We start from the raw sequence: 22836 nt of genomic DNA, 5'->3' as shown, positions 1-22836 counted from the left end.
CCTGGAGCCTGCTTTGGATTCTGTGTCTCCCTCTCTCTCTGTCCCTCCCCTGCTCATGCTCTGTCTCTGTCTCAAAAATAAATAAAAACATTAAAAATAAATTTATAATGAGTTGCTTTTCTCTTGCTGCTTTTAAGATTCACTCCTTGTCTTTGACCGGTGTCATTATAGTGTGGCTCAGTGTAGGTATCTTTATGTTTATCCTACTTCTAGTTCACTGAGCTTCTTGGATTTGTATATCCACATCTTTCCTCAAATTTAGGCATTCTTGTTTTCAAATGATCACTCTGCCCTCTCTCCTCCTCTTCTACCTGGGGATCCCATTGTGTGTATAGCAGTCAGCCTGACGGAGTCTGTCCCCTAAGTCTTTTAGGCTCTGTTCACTTAACATTCTTTTTTTTGCTCCTCAAGCTTGATCACTTCAAATGACCTCTTTTTAAGTTTGCTGATTTTTCTTCTATTTGTTCAAGTCTGCTGCTGAACTGCCCTAGTTAATTTTTCCAATTATTGTAATTTTCAGTCCCAGAATTTGTTCAGTTTAAAAAAAAAGTCCACCTCTTTGTCAATACACTTTTATCTTCACATGCTGTTTTCCTGATGTCCTTTTGTTCTTTGTCCATATTAGCCTTTAGCTCTTTTGAGGTATCTGACATTTGTTTTAAAACCCTTGTCTAATAACTAGGTGCCTTTTGCTTGTTTCTGAAATTTTTGCTTCCATGTTTTTCTGTTTCTTTGCATGCCCATGACCTTTTGTTGAAAAGTGGGCATTTGCAAAAACAGGCCCCTCGTACACTGATGGGTAAGACCTTCTCTCATTAGTGGGACCATGAGTCTTCAGAGCATCCCGGGCCTTCTCAGGTCTTTTCTGGGCATGCTTCCTGTCCAGGTCTGTATGTTTTAAAAATTTCCCTCAGCTTTTAAATGTCTTAATTTCCTGAAGAATCTCCACCTTCTTCTTGGGGCCTTAAGTATTGTATTGTATTCCACTGTTTTGTAATCTTTCTCATCTGCAGTCAGCTTGTACTTTTCATGTGTTCCATTGACTGCCACTGCCTCTTGTGGTTTCTTGTCTCACATCCAAATTATGGCAGTGTTTCCCTTCTGAACTTTGACTCCAGCAAGACAGCAAACAGTTCCTCAGACAGTCCACAGATAGGTCAGAATGTTGCAAACAAGTTCCACTCTGCTCCTTTCATCCCAAGGGAGGGAGCCAAGAATCAGGTGAATTCCTTCCAACCACACCATGCAGGGAAGTGGTGGGGCAAGGGCAAGTAAAAATGCCACACAATTTCTTACAAAATTCAATGTGATTTTGTGTTGGACATTCACTTGTTTAGGTGTGTTCAGTTTCTGTAGTTATTTGATGTTTCTATGGAAAAATGAGGCCTAAATCTTCCTAGCTTGCCATCTTGCTGATGTCACTGTTTATTCATCTTTTCCCAGTATTTTCTTCTGTGTTTTGCTCTGCTTAATTTCTGTAGATCTACCTTCCAAGTTTATTGACTCCTTCGTCACCAAGTCTGCTAGCAAAGCCCTTCAGATCATCTTTCTTAAATTTCAGATTTTCAGTTCCAAAGTTTATATTTGCATCTCCTTTGGTAGCTTGTTCCTGCGCTGAGAAGCCACATTGTTTTCATCATTTCAAGTGTGCTTTACCTTGTAGAACAGTCACAAAAACTAGTTTAAAAACTTTGTAGGACAATGGCATCTAGGTCATCTCAGGATTGACGTGTGCTTTTTCTTCACCTGTTTGCATTTTCATGGTCTTCTGCATGTCAAATCATTTTGCGTTGTACCGTGGACACTAAATATTACACATTGCATGGATCCTGGGTCCTGTTGACATTGTCTGGAGAATGTTGTTTTTGTGGGTCCTGCTACAATCGTTTGGAGAATGTTGCTGTTTTTGTTTTAGCAAGTAACCAACCTGCTTAGAGACTATACACTCTATCTTGATCTTGTGTGGGTAATGATCAAAAATCCCAGTGCAGTCTTCAAAGCCTTCTGTGTGTTTTGTCCACTCATGAACTTGAGACTTGTGTGTGTTCATACAGTTAGGGGAACATGTCTCTCTCTCTGCTCGGGGATTGTCCTCATGCTTACTCTCTACCCCCCAGGGAATCCTTTCTCTGATTAGAAAAAGGTTTTCCTTTATCTCAGATTTTATTTGGCCAGGTGTACTGTTGGCCACCACTGCAAGGATTAATGGGGGCCTGCCTTTGGGTGGAAGTCACATGCTCAGGAAGGCCCAGCAACTGTTTCGTTTCCCACCATCTGAGAAACTCATCCTTGTGCAGTTGCTTCTTTGTATTTTGATGCCCTAACACAATCCATCTGCTTTCAATTTCAGCATCTCCAAGGAATTGTTTCACATCTTTTGCCCAGAGATTTTAGATGAAATTAGTGGGAGGGTAGGCAGTAGTAGGCTCATGGTAACACAGTGGAACTGTAACTCTCTGCAACACTTCCTGTGAGTTTGACTCTGGAAAAGCTCCTTAAATCCCTGTGCCTCTACATCCCTACTTGTAAAATGGTAGAAGCAACAGTACCCACATCATTTTCAACTTGTGGCACTGCTTTTTGAGGATAAAATGTGGTTATGGGTCATCTAACACTTGTAACAGTAAGTGCTCAAAACAATGGCTATTACTATTCATATATTTTCAGTAAGACTGAACATTTTGGATTATAATACTGGAATACAAAAATGAAGACCTCAAAAGTTACAGGTTCAGTGGGCTGGCTACCTGGATACTGAGGCTTGAAGGACAGACTGAAAAGGAAAGGGGGTATTTAGAAGAGCAAAATATTCCATGATGGCTTTGTAGCCACTGGAATGACACCCTCATCCTTGTCAACTAATAGATATGGCGCCAATCAAAGCAGAAAGTTCCAAGGACAGGTAAGGTAGCTTGTAGGTATGCCTTTTATAACCTAACACGTTAAACAAGAATGAAGACTATGTAATAGTTAAGTATGTAATTACGGATCCAGAACGCTGCTTTTATTTCCAATGAAATAACCCAATTTTCCCTTCATGCCTTTTTTATTAAATTATGGGGGAAAAAATGGAAATAAGATTCTTACTTATTTTCTAATAGTACTACTGCTCCATTTGCTCCCTTGCTAGATGGTTGAAAAAGAACATGCAACCCGCCGAAGACCTCCAGTCAGTAATCCAGAGGCTGTCAGTGTTTGGGCCAATTAAGTCAGTCACCTTCTGTGGACGGCAAAGTGCTATCGTGGTGTTCGAAGACCTGACTTCAGCTTGTAATGCTGTGAATGCTTTTCAAAGCAGGACCACAGGCACAATGTTTCAGTGTTCCTGGCAACAGCGTTTCATGTCAAAAGATGTAAGACTCGCTATGACCAAAAACCTCTGTAGATTCTTGTTTTACATGTCATTTGTTTTTCACCAGGGCTTTAGTGAAGTAGGATAATCGTAAGTGATATTTCAGCACGGTTTATTCAGTTCAAGTATTGGAAATCACAAATGATAGCACATCCCTTCCTTTGAAATGTTTAACGTTTCTGTGATAGGCATCACAGTTTGGCTTTTCGGGTTAAGAAGTTCATGACTGCATTTGTGCATTCATCTGACAGCCATCTTTCCTGGAGGACTCTGCTTTCTTCGGCATTAATAGCATGTAGCTTTTCTTTCTCCCTATTCCTGATGACCTGTTTTGAAATTCTCATGGCCTGAAAACACAAAAGCAACAATAAGGTTAAAAGGCATTGTAACAGGGTACCCTATAGTTCTGATTTTTGTTTCTCCATTGTTCACTTAATCCTGTCACACGTTCAGATACAGGTGTAACATAGGACAGTGTTTCTCAAACTACAATGCACATACAAATTACTTTGATGGGTGTGGGAGAGAGCCTGGGATTCCACATTTGTAAAAAGCCCCAGATAGATACTAAAGCTTTTGGTTCCAGGACCATATTTTGGACAGAAAGACTATAAGAGCAATCAGTCACCAGTTAGCTGCATATAAAAATGAAAGTGCAGGGTGCCTGGGTGGCTCTTTGGTTAAGTGTGTAACTCTTGGTCATGATCTCATGGGTTGGTGGGTTTGAGACTGATGTCTGGCTCTGTGCTGTCATCACAGAGCTTTCTTGGGATTCTCTCCCTCTCCCTCTCTCTCTGCCCCTCCCCTGCTTGTGCTCCCTCTCTCAAAATAAATAAATAAACTTAAAATAAAAACAAAAACCAACCCCTCACCCCCACAAAAGTGCTGCATAATAAGAATCTCCTCAAGGTCAACCTATCTGGTTTCTCACCTGGATTCAAGAATAAAAGTGCTCAGCAAATAATGCCTATCATCCTCCTCAAAGTCATCCCCAGAAAGAACTGCCCCTCTGCCTTCCTACATATCAGAGAAATGAAAATGTCTATTTGAAAAGTTTTATAAAAATCAGTGCTTCTAACATTATTATGGTTATTTTTAATCTCAAATTTAGATATGCTCAAAGCTAACCAAGATAGGTCTTGTTTTTTAAATTCCTTATTCTCTTAAGGCAAATACATTATTTCCATGGTTTCTACTATTAAAAAAGAAAAAAAAAGAACACAAACATTTGGGGGCAACTTTGAATATGCTTTCAGCCTGGTCCAAACTTCCTTCTGAAAAGTGCTATCAGGAAACACTTCAGTAACAAGTCCTTGAGCGCATGCCTCTGCAGCGGTTAACTTCTTTCCGAAAATAAGCATCTCGGCTGCCTGAAATGAAAAGTAGGATTGAGATATTAACTTAATAAAACAAAGGTCAGTTAACCTCAGAACAGCAGACATAGGGAGATTCCCCTGTGGTCTTTTCAGGTTGCCAGGATTTCTTGTTCAGGGAGAAACTGAAGACCTCAATAGGCAATGCTGTTGCAAAATGTGCTGAAGCCATCTTAGGCTCTCTAGAAGGTTTGCAGGTGTTTTTGCTTCTGGATGTATCTATGTTGGAGAGGCAAGAGCAGGGAGCCCAGGGCAGAAATGACTTGAAGCAGATGCTGACTTGATAACCCACACAGCTATAATTTTTTATTTAATATACCATAAACAACTATATAAGAAAAAAAGAATTAAAAAAAAAAAAGGAAAATCATGGTCACAGTGAATGCCAACCAAACTTTAGACACTCTACCTCTCTAACTTCCTCTCCCTGGAGATTTTACCCAGTGGTCCAGCTCTGACAGGTTTCTTTACCTGCACAGAGACTAGTACTTACTTAGCTCTACCTGGCTAAAGGAAAGTGAGGACTAAGACTGTTTCTAACAAACTGAGATCCCTAAGCAGATATCCTCTGTATTTCCAATTTTTCTTCTGGAAAAATAGTATTTTCATAGTCAAATGCCCTAAGCCTTAGAGTTGGTTCTGCCCAGCTTTTCAAAGTTAAAATCTGTAGAGTGACTCAGGGTCTATGACAGAATAATGAGATTTAAAAAATACGTATTTACAACAAAAACCTAGCAGTCAGTGAAAACAGGCTCAACTCCAACGCCAGCCCTTTCATACCTCAAAGAGTGTGGGCCGAGCCATCCCCTAGCCCCTGCTCTCCATGCTCCAGTCTTGTGATCACCTTGCAGTCATGCACACTAAGCCTGCACAACCAAGTTTCCAGACACAGTGACAGACCTGAGCAGCCACTGAACCACTCAGGGAACCTGAACACACAACTAAAACCACCCACGAAGAGGCTGCTGTGACTGGAAGTGGTTGTGGAAGAGTATCTCCCGTGACTCTCCAAGTAAAGGCGTCATCTTAGGGCTTCCAGAGGATGCCACTCATCTGTACAGAAACCAGGTGGCACCCTGAGCTGGGTACAAGCCCTGGTCTTTTAATGCTTTTAAAGCCCTGGTCTTTTAACACCACACAGCAGCAGAGAATGAGCTAGGCACCCAGCTGCAAGAATAGATCCTAGTTTGGGGAGTTATGGAGGGTTTCTGATTCTCCCTCATACCAGAAAGACCATTTCCCATAGCCCAGCTCCTCTATATTTGAAACTTGTAGAGTTCAAACATTATCAGCAAATGTTTCATTTTTCTCCTGTCTATATTATAAAAAGAGAGAGTACAGAGTTGCCTTTGGAACAGAAGTCACTATTACAATTTATTCTTGAGGTTTCCAAAAGTTACCTTGGCTGGGCCCATTATCTTCGGAAAAGTGTAAGAAGAACATCCTTCTGGACTCTGGCCTAGGTGACTAAAAGGAGTATGAAATGTTGCCTATTTGGAGAAAAAAGAAAATAAAATTATTTTTTTGTATGGGATAAAAAAAACCCCACTATTGTCTACATCCTCACAATACTTAACTGAGTAACTTGCTTTACAATTAGGATTTTGGTGGAATTATATACACAGAAAGTTCACTACTAGGTATGCAGCTGGTAAGTTTTAACACATGTATACAGTTCTGCAGTCACCACCATGTCAAGGTGTAGACTATCTCCATCACCCCAAAGGGTTCCTTTGTGCCTTCCATTCTTGTCACCCCTAAACAACCACCGATCTGTTTTCTGTCCCTCTGTTTGCCTTCTCTAGAATGTAATATAATGGAATCACATGTTCTGTAGCCTTTGGTCCTTAGCCTAAGATTTCTGAGAGTCACCATGCTGTAGTATGTATTAGTAGCTTGTTCCTTCTCGTTACTGAACAGAAGAATTCCATTGTATGGATGTTGTAATTCGTATATCCATTTACCAGCGGAAGCCATCGGTGTTATTTCCAGCATTTTGGCTATTATGATTACGACTGTTAATGATAATTTTATGCAGGTCTCAGCATGAACGTGTTTTCAGTTCTCTTGGGTAAATACCTAGGGGTGGAATTGCCGGGTTGTAGGGTAAATGGTGGTTTAAAACTTTGTAAGAAGCTGCCAAAAGATTTTCCACCATGGTGTACCATTTAACAGTCCCACTAGCAGCACGTGGAGTTCCAATTGCTCCACACCCTCGCTAAACCTTGTTATTATCAGTCGTTTTATCTTGAACCATCCTGGTAGGTGTGTAGTAGTGTCTTGTGGTTTTAATTTCCATTTACCTAATGACTAATGATGTTGAGCATCTTTTCATGTACTTATTAGCTCATTTTATATCTTTTTTGATGAAGTAATCATTCTAATACTTTGCCCATGATTTTTAAGTTAGATTGGTTGTCTTTTTATTATCAAATTGTAGTTCTTTATGTATTCTGGTTGCAAGTAATTTTCTTAATAGTGTCTTTCTCCTATGTTTTTAAAGAGGCATTTATACTTTATTTTCTGCAGATTATGTATTCCTCTGTTGCCCATTTTTACATTAAGTTCTTGATCTATCATTTTATAAATGTATTTAAAAAATGTTAGGAAGATTAGCCTTTATTGTGTCAGTTGAAAAATTGTTTCCTCAGTCTGTCATCTGTCTTGATTTTACCTCAGGTTTTTAAATTGGCTTTAAATATCAGAATCTATGACTAATACTAGTTATCTAGACTACAGAGCCATCTTTAATTTTTTAAATTTATTTAAGAAATATTTTTGTGTATTTCTTGATGAATGAGAAGTCCTTATGAAAGGAAATTAATTTATAATTGACAATATGTACACAGAACATTTAGACTTCGTTTCCCCTAATCAGATATGGTGCTATTTCATAATGTATATTGTTAGAGGACATAAATATATAATGTATGCAGCACATAAACCAAAATAAAAATATAAAATACTAATGTCACCTATCATCCCCCTCCCTCCAAAAGAAAACATATTCAAGAAGATATACTGCAAAGTCACAGCCTAAGGATTACAAGCAGGAAATTGAAAGAAAAGGCTAATCATAGCTAAGGGGACACGAACAGGTATGTGTGGAGCCAACAATAAAGCACCATTTAACTTATTTACAGTCATTATTATAAGTAAGCATTTAGCCCATTTTCATAAATAGAGCAGATGTGACTAAGGGTCAGGCTCTGCATCAGACTGCTTGGTGATGCTGGGAGCTTCTTAACCTCTTTGTGCCACAGTTTCCCCATCTGTAAAATGGAGACAAGAGTACCTGTCTCACAGGGCTGTTGTAAGTGTTATTATGTATGTACACTGTGCATCAACAGAACACCCAGTATGTGGTGTACTCAAATATGATTTTTAGGATTTCTACCTTTTTATTACCTCATGGGGAAATGCACTATTTGTTGACAAAGAAGCTAACAGACAATGTTAACTACTGCCCATAATAAAGAATCATTTGATTATATGAGTAAATGTTAACCCACGTTTAGTATGGTATTTGTTTATGAAGCCAATAATGATAAATCCTATAAAACGAATTCCTCTCCACAGGTTCTTTCTTCTGTGTCTTTCTCTGATTTGAAATTGAACCTTGGTTTGATTCAGTTGGGTGAACTCTTAGCAGTGATCTCTATTTGTTTAAATATTTTACTTTGAGCCAAATCTTTTAGCATTTTTAATTACATACATGTGTTTTCTTTGATTTCAATTATAATTGGTATCGTTTAAGATGGAAGTCCTAGAAACCTATAAAAGGATGATGGATAGGACAGTCATTTTGAATTCTGAGAGAGAATCAGGAAAATATTCAAAGAGGATGATATATTTTCCCTCTGAGTACTGAAGAAGGAGACCCCCAAGTTCATGTCAGGAATTCCTGAACCCACCCCCTTCTGGACTGGCTGATTAATGAGTCCTCTAACACACAATGTGACCAAAGGCTACTGATTTCTGCCTTTGGGCAGAAATTTCCACCTGTAAAGGTTAGACATCCTAGCACCTAGAATCTCATTTACTATTTTCATGGAAAAATTATTAGTAACAATTAGGTCTGACAATATGCCCAATCCGATCAAACTGAATCTGGTAAAAAATGAACCCAAGAGATTAGGATCTTAAAATATGGTCTTGTCTATCAGTAGGGAAAACACCTCCAAACAAAACTAGAAATCTCTTCAGTGATAAAAACCAAATGTTTCCCATGAGGTGCAGATCAGGAAATCCTACTACTGCAGAAGCAAAAATAACTCTAAGAATCTGGTAACCATACAAGGGATTATTAGTTCTACAGTACAAGTTCTAGGGTAAAAGTTCTAAGCTAAATGGTCATCACATCTTTGTTCAAAATGAAAGACCTGGAGTTCCAGCACCCAGGGACTGGTTATCTCTGAGAGGTAAGACAAGGAGTGTTTTTTAATTGAACCCTTTTCTTTGTGCTTTTCCAGATTTTTCAAAATTTTATTTTCTACTATGACATACACCACTACTGTAGTAAGAACAGAAAGTAAAATCAGTACAATTCAATGATAAACACCAGGCTGAACTGTTTTGGCAAGTAACTTCACTGAGCTTCAGTTTACTTACCTGCAAAAAAGGGAGTGAGGGCAGAGAGTGCTTGAAAGTTCCTTCTTATTCAAAAATTCTATTCTAAAATTCTAAACTCTAGAATTTATTTGGAAAAAAAAAGTATTAAGTGATCCACTTGTGTAACATGCAAAAATGCCACTCCTATCTTAGATTAATTGGAAAATTAGAAGTTGAGTAACTGTTATGTAATCTGACTAAAGAACTGAAAGAGTGGGGACAAATGTTCACAACAATACTGGTGTTTAGGAAAACCTAAGTTAATAATGAAGGACAAATAAAACAAGTTGAATTACATTAGGGTAATTCGTTAGGAAAAATTTTAATTTAGTCCATTCTACCATAAACCATGTAATCTACTTACTACTAGCAACAATAAAGGAAAGTTCAGAGGACCTCATTTTTCCCTCAAGACTTTGTAAGTTTCTGGGGGCTAACTTACCCTGTTGGATGCATACACAGTATCAAATAGCCCAAGAATGGTGACAGAGATTCCCACAGCTGGACCATTTACCACTGCAATCAGAGGCTTAGGAAAATCTATAAAACAGTCTACAAAATCCCTACAGAAACAGAAATACAAAAGCACATTTAAATGTTCCAATGCAGCATTACTGAAGTATAGGAAAGACAGCATGAGCCTGAAATAAACTCTCTGGCCAGGCTGGACATCCATCTGAATGGCACTTGATGGAAGCTCATAAAATGAGTCCCATAAGCTTGACCTTGTTTCAACCATGTATTCTGGGCAGCCAGGTCAGGGCTGTATGTCAGCCACAGACTTAGAGATTAGGGTGGCTGGCTGAGCATATGCTGCAATTTTATAGCTCAGTGGGAATGAGAAACCCAGGAGGGATAAATGAGTTAGGAAGAGAGAAGCCTTCCTGTCCTCTAGGCTGAGACTACTTCACATATCTCATTACCCGCAATCATAGAAACCATGCAATCCTCTGGCCAAAAAGAGAATTTGCTAGATCTCTCTGCTTCAATACGAGAGAACTTTTTTTTTTTTTTTTTAGAACTGTAGTTTATTACATTGACACAAAGAAGTATTTATCTTCTGCTCGACTAAATACCACTTTAATGAATAAGAATGTGCCCTTTGGGATCAACAAATGTCACTCTTACCTCAGTAAAATGGCACCACTTTTAGCTTTCTCCTCTATTCCCTCAGGGGGAATATCAGTGAAATTAGACAGATCATTCCCACTAGAGTAATAGTCACCATTTCCTGTAAATAAAATCAGCAGATTCACCATTCATTCCGTAATTACTGAGCATCTACTAGGTAAGGCTCTATTAGCAAGCAGTGGAAATGCACTGGTGAACCAGCTATGGCTCCTGTCCTAATTTACAGACTGTTGAATAAGCTGGACATTGATTTCAAAACACATAAGCAAATGTAGGTAACCTAATTCTGATACAGAGAAGTACTTGACGATGACATGAGAGTATGTAACAGAATTTGTTCTAATCCCGTTTCAGAAGGACATTCCTAAAGAAGGAATAGCTGAACTGAGATCTGAAGGAGGAGCAAGGTTAGCTAGAAAAAGAGGGGTAAGGCAGAATTCATGCAGAGGGAACACCATGTACAAAGGCTCTGTGAAGGGGGTAACCCTGGTGTACATGACGAGCTGAAAGAAGCACCACTGTGCCAGAGCAGTAAAATCCAGAGGGGGAGTTGGTGTATGTAGGATGTGGGCAGGCAGGAAAGACCATGCAGGGCTTTGCTGAACCATTAAGAAGTTCTGCCTTTTATTCTAAGAGCCATTGAAGGTGTTTGTTTTAAAGTATAATTTACACACAAGAAATGCTTGTGTATTTCAATGCTTTTTTTTTTTATGCTAAATGCTTTTGTTTTAAATGCTCGGTTAAATGATTTTCGATAACTGTAAATAATTGTGATCGCCATTTGAAACAGATATAGAACATTTCTACCATCCTAGAAAGTTCCATTAAGCTCCTTTCCAGCCATCTCACTCCACCCCACCCTGCCCCAATGCAATCACTTTCTGACTTCAATCACCACAGAACGCTTCTGCCTATTTTAGAACTTTCATAAATGGAATCACATAATGTGTACTATTTTGTGTCTGTGTTCTCTTTGCTGAACTGTCTTAAAGATTCACCTGTATTCTCGTATCAGTTCTTCATTCCTTTACATTGCTGAGTAGTACTCCATTTGTGTGACTAGTCAACAATTTGTTTATTCATCTGCTGAATGGATATTTGAGTTGTTTTGGACTACTGTAAATTGGATTATGAACTGTTCTGTGGATATATGCTTTACTTATCTTGAGTAATTGTCTAGGAGTAGATTGGTGTGCCACTGAGTTGGTATGTTTTTAACTCCATAAAAGTTGCCAGTTTTCTGCAGAGTTCTCATATTAGATGTGTAAGAGTTCCAGTTGCTCCACATCATCACCAGTCTTTCATATTGTCTGTTCTTTGGATTTTAGCCATTCTAGTGCATGAAATATCTCACTGTGATTTTAATTTGCATTTGTTTGATGGCTAATGATATTGAGCACCTTTTCATGTGTTTACTGACAATCTGTATATGTTCTTTTATGAAGTATTCAAGTCTTTCATCTAGTTTTTATTCTTTTATTATTTTAAGTTTGTTTATTTATTTATTTAGCAAGAGCTCATGTGTGAGTGGGGGAGGGGCAGAGAAAGAGTGAGACAGAAAAATCTTAAGTAGACTCCCCGCTTGGTGCAGATCCTGATAATGGGCTCGATCTCACAAACCGTGAGATCATGATCTGAGTGGAAATCAAGTGTTGGACGCTTAATGGACTTAGCCACCCCAGCACCTCTATCTAGTTTATAAATCTGGCTGTTGTTAATTTCTACGAGTTCTTTATATATTCTGAATATTAATCACTAATCAGATTTATGTATACATAAATTTGTATATGCAAATATGCCCCCCCTCCAGCTTGTGGTACTTGTATATTCATTTTCTTACTACTGACTTTGATAAACAGATATTTTAAATTTTGATGAAGTCTAAGTTGTAAATAGTTTCTTTAATGGTTAATACTTTTTGTGTTCTAAGAAATCTCTGCTTACCCCAAGGTTACAAAGATACTGTTTTCTTCTAGAAGCTTTATGTTTGTGGGCTTTATGTTTAAATAACTTTTAAATTTTTGTATAGGCTGTAAGATGGGGTTGAAGTTCATTTCTCCACATATGGATCTAGTTACTCTTCCATATATGGATATCTAGTTGCTCTGGCACCATTTTTCAGAAGATTTGTCTTTCTCCACTGATTTATCTTGGTGCCACTGAAGAAGTTTCAAATGGGGGAGGAATAAGATTTTTATTTGGAAAAAGAATTTTACTGGATGTGGTAAGATTGGACAAGGCATGGGAGAGAGGTGGACAAAAGGGTATCAGAGAGATTATATGGGGTTGATTTCAGTTCAGACAAGAGTCCACGGTAGCTTGGACTAGGTCAGAGGAGACATAAAAAAAAAAAGTACAAGTCCAGAAATACTGATGAAGTAAAATTGGATTGGACTGGACATAGGAGGTAAGACAGGGACAAGATCAATAATGAATGTTAGGATTCTGGTCTACACAAAGGGTAGATGTGAAGCCACCTACTGTGATTTGGAACACTAAAAGAGCTCCAGAGAGATGTGGGAGGTGACACCTCTGAAGAAGTGCCAGGTGGGTACACCAGTTGGGAACCTCGTGGAACGTCCTCAGTAAAGATACCAATGGGGGAATCACCAGCATGTAAATTTTTGTTGGAGAGTAGGCATGGATGCAGGGTCCAGAGAGAGCTAGAAGCAAGAAAAGACTGCCTATGGGTAAACCTTCAGGAACTCTCCCATTTGATGACAACACAGAGTATGAACTTACAAAGGAGACCAGAGCCAGCAACTTGGGGCAGGCTGTGCCACTGAAGCCTAGGGTAAGAAAGGAGGGAACCAACCAATGAAACAAACAAAAGAAAAAACTTTCTGGAAATTTAAGGAACTATCATTATTATGTAATGATTGGATCAAAGAGGAAACAGAAACCCAATGTGAAGAATATATAAAAGATAACTATAGCAAAAGCACTATTTATCAAAACTTAACCTTTGAGTTTTCCCAGTTATAAAAGAAGAATAATTACAGGACCTAACTTCACTGGGTTTGTTCCAAGAAAGCTTAGAAAAAGTTAAAATAAAAAAAAGCTTTAAAAAGAATCCAAGTGTTTAGAAGAGCACCTGGTGAAGAGAACAGAAAGTGTATGTGTGTGTGTATATATATATATATATATATATATATACACACACACACACACACATACATATATATGTATGTCACCTATCATTATTATTAAGTTAGCAATTTGGAATAGAGCCTGTAGATATGATTGCACGTTAGCCTAAAATCATACATCTAAAGACATTCACTGAAGCACTTTAATAGCCAAAGACTAAGTACAATCTACATGTTCATCAACAGAAGAATAATGAAGTAAGTTATGGAATCCAAAAAATGTAATACTCTGTGGCCCTGAAAGGAAACACTGAGATGTGTAGGTTGCTAACAGAACAGTTTTTCAGGATGTGTTAAGGTAGGTAGGTGGATATAGTATGTGTGTATACTGTCTTTCTGGTTGTTTTTAAAAACATGAAGAGAAACACACACACACACACACACACACACACACACACACACACGTATATACATACAGTTTCTAAAAGGCATGGAAGAAAAATCAAATTTTTCTAGGGAGCAGGACTGGGGTTCCAAGAATTGAGATTTAGTTTTGTTATGTTGCCTTTTCATATTCTTTAGATTAAAAACAAAATAAAACAAAAACCATGTGCTTATGTCAAACTATTATAAAAAATATACATAAAACATCCTTCTCCTGTATCAAACCAATGTCACTTCTAGCCTACTGTTTTTGTTCCCTCCGTTCTCCGAAATCACCTAGGTAGATGCGTGAACTGCCAGGACGATCTTCAGCTCTTCCCTTCCTCTGACCCTCTAATCAGCTATGAGATTTCTCTCTCCTGACCTCTTTTCTCGCAAAGAGCTGTGTGATATCTCTATATTATTTATTTTACAAACTTTAACAAAAAATAAAAGAAAGCAGAATCACTTCTGTTTCTGCTAATGCCAACAAACAGTAACAGCTACCATCTACCACATTCCTGCTGTGTGCCATGCCCTTACCTGCATGATCTCATGTCACCATCGCAACCCTTCAATGGGGTTAGTAAAACACTGTCTTCTCCATTCCAGAAGCAAAGGTCACCCACAGGTAGGTGAGGAATGAAGCCAGGATTTAAATGTAAGTTGACCTGAGTCCTGAGCCTTAGCCCCCTACACACACGTGGTGTCCCTTCCAAATCCAACTTCTATTTTTTATGTTCTCATCAGTCCAGGTTCATGGGCATCCGTGATATTTTTCAGTGATTATCATAGAACTGATATAATTTTCACTGTTTAAAAATTTTTACTGTTTTTTTAATTATATCTTAAATATTTTCTATATTGTTGGTCTTTACAATTATAATTGTTAGTGCTTATGCAATAAACAGTCCGGTGGATATTCTAGAATTTGCTTTATTATTCTATTATGGCAACATATTTAGAATGTTTTAACATTTTTGCAATTGCAAGAAATGCTGCAAAATACCTTTCTTGCCTCAAGCCTTTAACCTTTTCTTGGATAATTTCCTTAAAATAAACTTCTACAAAGTGGGATTCCCATGCTAAACAATTTATATATTGCCAAAATGCCCTTTTCCTTTGCTATTTACACTTTTTACAGCCGTTTTCACTGCTGCCAGCAAGACATTAAAGTCATTTATTCTACCATAACTTTGTCAAAGTAGGGTATAACTAAAAATTTTGCTAATTAAGAAGTACAAAATGGTATCTCATCATTTTGATCTGTATTTGTGATTATTAATGAGGCTGCATTTTTCCTTGGTATCTAATACCTGGTCTTTATCATATAAACTGTTTATTCATTCTATTCACCAATTTCTCTAGGAGATCTTAGTACTTCTCTTACCAGTCTGTATCTCCTTTTTACATGATAAAGATACTAATCTTGTGCCTATTGTGTTTTTTATATATTAAAGAATTAGAGTATCTCAGTACTGGAAAAGACCTTAGAGCTATTTACTCAGTTTCCTACCTGGTAGGAAATCCACCCCCCCCCCCCAAATAGAAATTTAATTATTAAGAAATCCAAGAGAATGTCTTACCTGTTAGAACAGTTATGGCAGAGTCATCCTTGCTGGCAGCTTTAAGTGCAAGCATGATTTCATTATACATCTATGTGAAAGGGGGAGACGAGGAAAAGAAAAGAACTTTGAAAATAATAACTGCCACCTGGTAGATTGACTAAAGTCAGTCTGCAAGCCTGCTCTCTGCAAAGTGCCTTCTGTTTATGTTGGTTGTATTTATATAATCAAAAAGGCAGTTGGATACACTTGAAAGGATTCTCATTCTTTTTACAACTACTCCGTGTGTATAATGGTACCATGTGTTATGGTGGACACTGGGGGATTTGTCCACTTTTTCCCAAAGTAAGCAAGACACATTTCTTGAGCTTTTGGAATTAATGCTGGCGGGCGGGGGGGGGGGGGGGGGGGGGAGGGAGGGAGGGGTCCAGGAAGCTCTACAATGGGTGGAGGGTACAATGCAGCTGGAAGCTCAGAGGAAGCACTGATGCATCTGGCATGGGTGGGAGGGGAGGTGGCCATAGAGTTTCATGAAGCGGTTTTTCAGCTAGGACCTCAAAAAAGAGCCCAAGTGTCCCAGGCAGTCTGAAAAGCGTTAATGAGTGTTAAAGGCTGGGATTTCAGGACACTGTAATGGTAACCAAAGACAACAGGACAGTATTTCAAATCAGCAACATCTCTGAAAACCTCAGATGTGTAGTTGTTATAGCTTTTAATGCACTGGTGCCATTTCTACCTCAGATGGGACATCACTGTGGGTGGGAGAGAATGATGAAGAGGGCTGATATTTATGCACACGCAGACACTGAAAAAAAAGATAGACTTTACATAATATATGAGTAAAAGTGAAATCATATTCATTGAGGGAAGAAATGAAGAAGTAATGCCAATATTATTACAGTTATGATGACATAGCATGATGGGGTAACTGGCAAGAGCTGGGATTATGAGATGGATCTATTAGGGTTTCAATTTAGGTTTTCCAGCTTATTTGAGCAAGTTACTACTTAACCTAATTATTTTATTGTTAGGTAATAATAGCAGTAGGCTCCGTATGGGAACTAAAGAAACCTCTGTGTGGAAAGTGCTGACACTGTGAAGAGTACCTACTATTCGCTATAATCATCACCAGGATTATACAGAATTGAGTGAAGGGCAAGGGAAATAAAGTTTTGAGATTCAAATGTTTTACTAATTGGATGGCACATACCCAACCTCATTGAATTTTTATTTAAGACTACTTTAAAGTTAGTGTGCTCTTTCTGCTATAAAGCATATGATAAACCCAACAAAGAAGGTTATAGATAGTCCTCTCAAATTTTAATTGCAGTTCAGCACGAAGCATCTAATTAATTCCCTATAATTTTTTCAAGTGGAAGGGGTGGAAATAGTTATTTTTATTATTATTCTAGTTCAATGAAAGATTCAAAGATCAAAGTTGCTCTTATAAAGCAGCTCATTTTAAGCAGAGCTGGGTTATGCTATATTTAAGAGGAAGGCCTTATTTCCTTTCTCCCTCTACTTGTACAAAATAAAGCCCCATGCAACTAGAATAGTACTCCCTCTCAAGTCTAAGTGACAGGAACAAAGTCTGGGGATGGTCTATCCTGACCTTAGAGAGAATCTCTATGCACATTCACTTATATCAATATATACTTCATTTATGTTAATTTATTTGTGCTTCCATCGTTAGGAAAGTTGCAGTGCTTTTTGGACATGCAGAACCTACCCGAAGCCAACAAGTTCTAAATAATGAATGCCCAACTTGGTCGTGTGAAGTAGCAGCCACCATTACTCATCTTACTACACCAAATCAAACGAGAGATCACAAAAATAGGAATGATGCTGAAACACTAAAGCTTTTGAGTGAAATAGGGGAAGAACAGAAAAGCAGGACAAACTCTCACGGCAGGTCGCTTTACCTGAGTTGTCATTGCATTCTTTTTGGCTGGCCGGTTCATCATGATCTTTGTGATGCTGTCTTCAGAGGTTACCACCAGGGTTTCATATCCTGGTTGTTTCCTGTCTGCTTCAGGCTTCACTTGGCTGGAGGAGTCAGAGGAAGAACTCAAACCAGACACCAGATCCACATAGTTCTGCCTCGCAGTTTCCTGAAGAGAAGATGACAAATAACTTCGGCCCATGGTCAACGAGTAAGCATTTTGAGAAACTTACAATGCTAAGAAACAGCACCTTCCAATGAAGAAAGAATAGAGGTTCTGACTCAACAGAACACATCAAGATCTCACAGGTTCCATCTGCAATGGCTTAATAATGAGAAGCACCCAACTTCCTTCAGGAGTATAGCAAATAAAATAATAGCAAAGTAGCAAGTAAATTTACCTTGGGCAGACTGCCAAGGGCATTCCATGCATCCCATTTGGCCTTATTGATCAAGTCGAACACCCCTGGTTTGGGTGTATTACAAGGTCCTTCAGTGGCCTGTGAAAAGCAGAGAGGCAATTATCAAATGTCCATGCAAACTGGAGTGTTAAATATTTAAGATCCATAGAATGCACAACTAGCATGAATGTGCCTTCCACTCCCAAATACTTTCGGAAGGTACATAAATTCATCTGAATTTTCTCCTTGCCCTCCCTTTGACGCTATTACTAAAAATACACAACAGAAAAAATACTGGAGAGAGAAAATATGCCATGAGCTATTAGCCCCTAAAATAGGTTATAAATGCCTGCATGTGAAAATAATGCAAGGTAAGGGTTCTGGGAAAGTACTTTTTTAAAAATTCCAGTAGTCCATTAGTTTTATACTGATGATCACATCTTTCACACACACTCAAAATATTCAAGCAAATTATCTTCAAACGTAACTAGCCAAACCTACAGCATATTCTGAAACCCCACTCAGAGGTACAAAAAAATACCACTCATTCAGTGGTGGATTTTTGCTAACTAGAGTTATGCCTAGGGTAGCAGGGATGGGGGGCTGTCAGAGCCACTCACCCTTTGGAAGCTGAACTGAAGGGCATGCAAGTAGGAAGCATAAAAACAACTAAATTTTACTTATTTGAGAACAGGTGGAGTGTTTTAAGATGAATAAAATATCCCAAGCAACTGCTTTCCACTTAAATAGCCACATTTAAAAACTTTAAATTCCATAATTAGCCAAAAGAGGAAAGAAGAGGCTTTGAAAAACAAAGGCAGTAAAAGAGTCTGAGACTTTCCCAAGACAGAGAGACTAGAGTCACCCTGCAAGGGGTGGATACCTGAGAAGCTGGAGGCAACACAGTTCACAAGCCTCCTTCCCCACACCCACCATGGAGTTAGGATAGCAACACTTCTCCCACAACACGTGTCTGACTACACACGTGGAGTACTGCTCACCAGGGAGGCTCACTCAAGACTCAGTGTTCAAAATTTTCATTTGGGGCTCCATCACATGGGTATGGTTGACTAAGTAACCAGAAGCCCCCACTCTAAATCACATTGTTAGACTCTCCAGGCGGGCAAAGATAGTCTGTACCAGGCATGGTATCTCAAGGGCTGAGGGATTACCTCCCAGAAATCAAGGGCAAAGGCTACATACTTTGTAGGCTCACTCCTACATACTTAGCGTGCATTCCTAAAGCACATCAACATTTTATTATATAGCCATGATGCCCTTAGTAATAACTCCCAGGTATCACCCAATATTCTATCCATATTCATTAGCTCTTTCTGAGCTAAGTCAAATTCTTCACTATACACACCCATATGAAAGTAAGGGAGGCTCATACCAATCACAGGAAGAGGAAAATAGATCACACCCAGGAGCTCAGATGAGCTGACTTCTCAAGGTAGTCTTTAGACATCACAACTTAAAAACTGAAGTTTAAAATTTTTGTTATAAAAATTTTCAAACAGGCACCTAGGTGGCTCAGCCGGTTAGGCAGTGGACTCTTGGTTTCGGCTCAGGTCATGATCTTAGGGTCATGAGTTTGAGCCGTACATCAGGCTCTGCACTCAACAGTGTGGAGGCTGCTTCAAATCCTTGGTCTCCCTCTGTCTGCCCCCCACCCCCACCCTGCGCACATGCACGCACTCTCTAAATAAACATTAAAAAAAATAAAACATACACTAAAGTACAATATTCTAATGAATTCCCAATATTCAACCTAACTCAATAACTAGCATTTTTTGGTCATACTTGCTTTGTCCATCCTTTTCTCCCCCCCCCCCTTTTTTTTTTTTTGCCCATTTTAGTGATTCCCAAACACATACTACTTCACTCCTACATACTTAGCGTGCATTCCTAAAACACATCAACATTTTATTATATAGCCATGATGCCCTTAGTAATAACTCCCAGGTATCACCCAATATTCTATCCATATTCAAATTTCCCCAGTAGTCTCAAAAAAACTACCCCCCCCCCCCCCGCGGATATTTTCTCAGCCAGATAAGGTCCACACCTTTGGTTGTTATCTTTTTTAAGTCTCTCTTACTCTGGAGTGATCCTGAGGGGTTACTTTTTGCCTTAACAGTACTGCAAAGGCCAATAATATACAAAAACTCTCATGTATACAGGTTTGAGAGGCAAGGCAGCAACCTCAAAAACATGAGAAACAGATTTTAGTAAAACACACAGCGTATCTATTTGAGAGCCATCTGCTCAAAACGTCTCTAAATGATATGAGACCTCAGGGAGTTACCTGCTTATAGAGCGCATAGAGTTTTAGCTTCACTTCATTTCCTGGATCCTTCAAGAGTTTCACCTGACTCAGTGCACTTTCAAAGTCCTTCTGACTGGCTCTCATTGCTGTTTTACTCACGTGCAGCTGAAGTGCTGGGACCTGCAGGGAACTACAAACAGGCACACTGATTTCTAATTGTTCCCAACCATTACATACCAAAATGCTATGTTTCTCCTTAAACATGTTCCCTATACCTGCCCTATACAAGTTGGCTGCAAATGGTTAGTGGTGTAGGGGCCAAGGGCAGGCAGCCCCGAGATGGGCCACTTTGGCATGAACAATATTTTGAGTAAAAAGCAAGCAAAAGCCAGCAGATGTAGGAAAATCTCTCTGCCTCCCCACCAACTGCCTGAGTTTACATTGGAAAGAAGAGCGGTTGAGGAAAGCCACTAACAGAGATTCCTCTTTATCTAACAAACTTTACCTAACAGGACCATCTTTGTTTTGCCAACATTCTCTCACCTTCCTGCTACTGGTCTTCTTCCCCTTTGTATCCCCAAACCCATACCCCTTCTACTTAGCTCAGAATGTAAGCTTCAAGATACAAGTCATACAAGCCTCATGCTGCCTATTTTTGGAAATTCATGTCATGTATTCCCCATATGTATGAAACTAAATTTGGTTTTCTGTGAATCTGTCGTATGTCCATTTGATTCTTGGTCCAGCTAGAAGGATCTTGAAGGGCAAAATAAATTTCTTCTTCCCCAACAGTGATTTCTAAAAATCAATACAGAGACTAACTGTAGTCATCTTCAAGTAAAGGAAAAGGAAGCTACAATACCGCAATGCATTTGTAGCAACTCACATTAAATACTGGTAAGAACAGCTAGAACCTGAACTGCCACAACATTTTGCCACTGGCAAGAAGTAAATGAAAGGCATGCAAAATGAAAGTAATCAGGAGACTGAGTCAGAACAGGTCAAGTGAACAGAACCTGGTCTTTTGCACCCTGTGCACCAGAAACCCTGTCTGCCCTTACTGATTAACAAAGTATATACTACAAGGCCAATTCTTCCTATTCAGCAAAATGTGTGTCTCAACATACAGATGAAAGGAGGGGAGAATGAGGTAAAATACAAGAAATGTTCAAAAAGACAAATGAGCTGTTGCTGGCATCCAAAGAGCCAGCCACTTCTTAGTGAAGTAAGGGACCCACCTAGGGGAAATCTAACTGATGTGGATGCTAGTCTGTGAAACTGGGCTGAACAGATATAACTAAATACTCACCCCAGGAAGTTTAAGGAGCCAGCTAGAAGCAGAGCAGAAACAGCAAGCACAAACAGGTAAGTTTTTAGCAGGCAGAGGGGAGGAGAAAATTTCAGTGCACAGTATTAAGGCAACAAGCAAAAAAACAAACAAAAAGGGTGTTCACAATGATGACTCTGGCATATAAAGTTCAAGTTAATGGGATCAATGATGATTAAAACATACAATTACTAATGGAGCCCAAACCTAGTATCACTTCTTCTGCAATAACACAACTTTCAAAGAGTATAACGAACACTATGTTCAAACCCTTAAATATTAGTAATTCAATAAGTCTTCAACAATTTTTATATTAAATAATTGAATTAGTTTCTTTCCAAAATGGGGGAAAAAACTGCATCCTACGTGAATCTGGCACCTGTGAAGTTCCAAACAAAATGAAAGGAAAACAAAATGTCCATTAGAAGGCCTAAATAAATGTGCAAGTGTTCACAAAATATAGTACACATTTATTTTAAGCTAAAGTTAAAAAAATTACAAAACACTACCATTTAATATACCGAATCAGGAAAATCGTTAACTCCAACACATTACCGGGGTTTCTGGTTTCTCACGCATAGCGTCCTTTTTGTGTGTGCCATTTAAGATTTTTTTTTTTTTTTAAGTAAACTCTCTCCCCAAGATGGGGCTCAAATCCACAACCCGTGGTCAAGAGTCACGTGCTCTACCGCCTGCATAGCGGGCGCACCCCCTTCCTTTTTTAGTTTTTACATAGTTTGTGTATCCCGCCATTTAACATTATTCTCCAAGTGTTCTCCAAGAAGAGAATAGTTGATAAGGGTTTGCGTTTCTACAGCGTTCAGCAGAATAAGCCAAGCGTGCTTAGATGTTCGACCTCATTTTAGCAAACTACGTTTGTAACCCAGAAGCAGCCAGGGTGGCGGCTTACAAGCCGGAGATTTGAGTGCTACGCACTCCTGCAGGGAGTGTGGCCCGAGGCGCGCGCTGAGCGCGGACGCGCGCGGGGAGAAGAGTCGCAGCTTAGGCCCCGCGGCTTCCACCCCGACTCTTTCGCGCCCAGCTGAGGAAGAGGGCGCGCGTTTCAGGATACTTGCTGGCACTGTGTTCCTGAAAAACCATAAAAGCATAGCCCTGTTGCTCTCGGGACAAGTTAAGAGAGAGGGCAGCTCCCACAGGCGGCGACTCTCCCGGGACGGAGGCGTCGCAAGGGTGACCCTGGACCCCTGGCTCAGCACTTACCGCCTCAGCACATTAGGGTACCAGCGCCGGACGACTCTACCCGCTGAGCCAGCCATGGCTACCCCGAGGGTATGGGCGTGAACGGAATGCCAGGACCAATCAGGGACGGGGGCGGGGCCTGCGCGGGGGGCT

At 39.3% G+C, this 22836-nt stretch overlaps 2 protein-coding genes across 3 annotated transcripts in view; one reads left to right on the top strand and one right to left on the bottom strand.

The window, feature by feature from the left end:
- The window catches only part of LOC109249451 (testis expressed protein 56), a 12084-nt gene extending 8389 nt beyond the window's left edge, over window positions 1-3695 (top strand). Inside the window, exon 3 of the mRNA XM_019419871.2 lies at window positions 3131-3695. Coding sequence (XP_019275416.2) covers window positions 3131-3440 — 310 coding nt within the window. The 3' untranslated portion in view covers window positions 3441-3695. The remainder of the gene's footprint in view (window positions 1-3130) is intronic.
- On the bottom strand, window positions 3448-22836 carry ECI2 (enoyl-CoA delta isomerase 2). Of its 2 annotated transcripts, XM_019419870.2 has the most exons (11): window positions 22705-22802; window positions 21466-21487; window positions 20196-20346; window positions 17888-17986; window positions 17467-17655; window positions 15566-15635; window positions 10465-10567; window positions 9779-9899; window positions 6126-6215; window positions 4579-4722; window positions 3448-3699 (listed from the first exon to the last, which is right to left on the bottom strand). In XM_019419870.2, the coding sequence occupies exons 3-11, from the start codon at window positions 20298-20300 to the stop codon at window positions 3544-3546; spliced, it is 1077 nt and encodes a 358-aa protein (XP_019275415.1). In that variant the 5' UTR covers window positions 20301-20346; window positions 21466-21487; window positions 22705-22802; the 3' UTR covers window positions 3448-3543. The 2 variants fall into 2 exon arrangements, with proteins under 2 accessions (XP_019275415.1, XP_019275413.1); XM_019419868.2 differs by lacking the exon at window positions 21466-21487 and having other exon boundaries at window positions 22705-22836.

Source organism: Panthera pardus, unplaced genomic scaffold, assembly GCF_024362965.1.
Source record: "Panthera pardus isolate Hobbes unplaced genomic scaffold, ASM2436296v1 HiC_scaffold_17, whole genome shotgun sequence".
Lineage (NCBI taxonomy): Eukaryota > Metazoa > Chordata > Mammalia > Carnivora > Felidae > Panthera > Panthera pardus.
The sequence above is the reverse complement of the archived record's forward strand: the minus strand, read 5'-3'. Positions and strand labels throughout refer to the sequence as shown.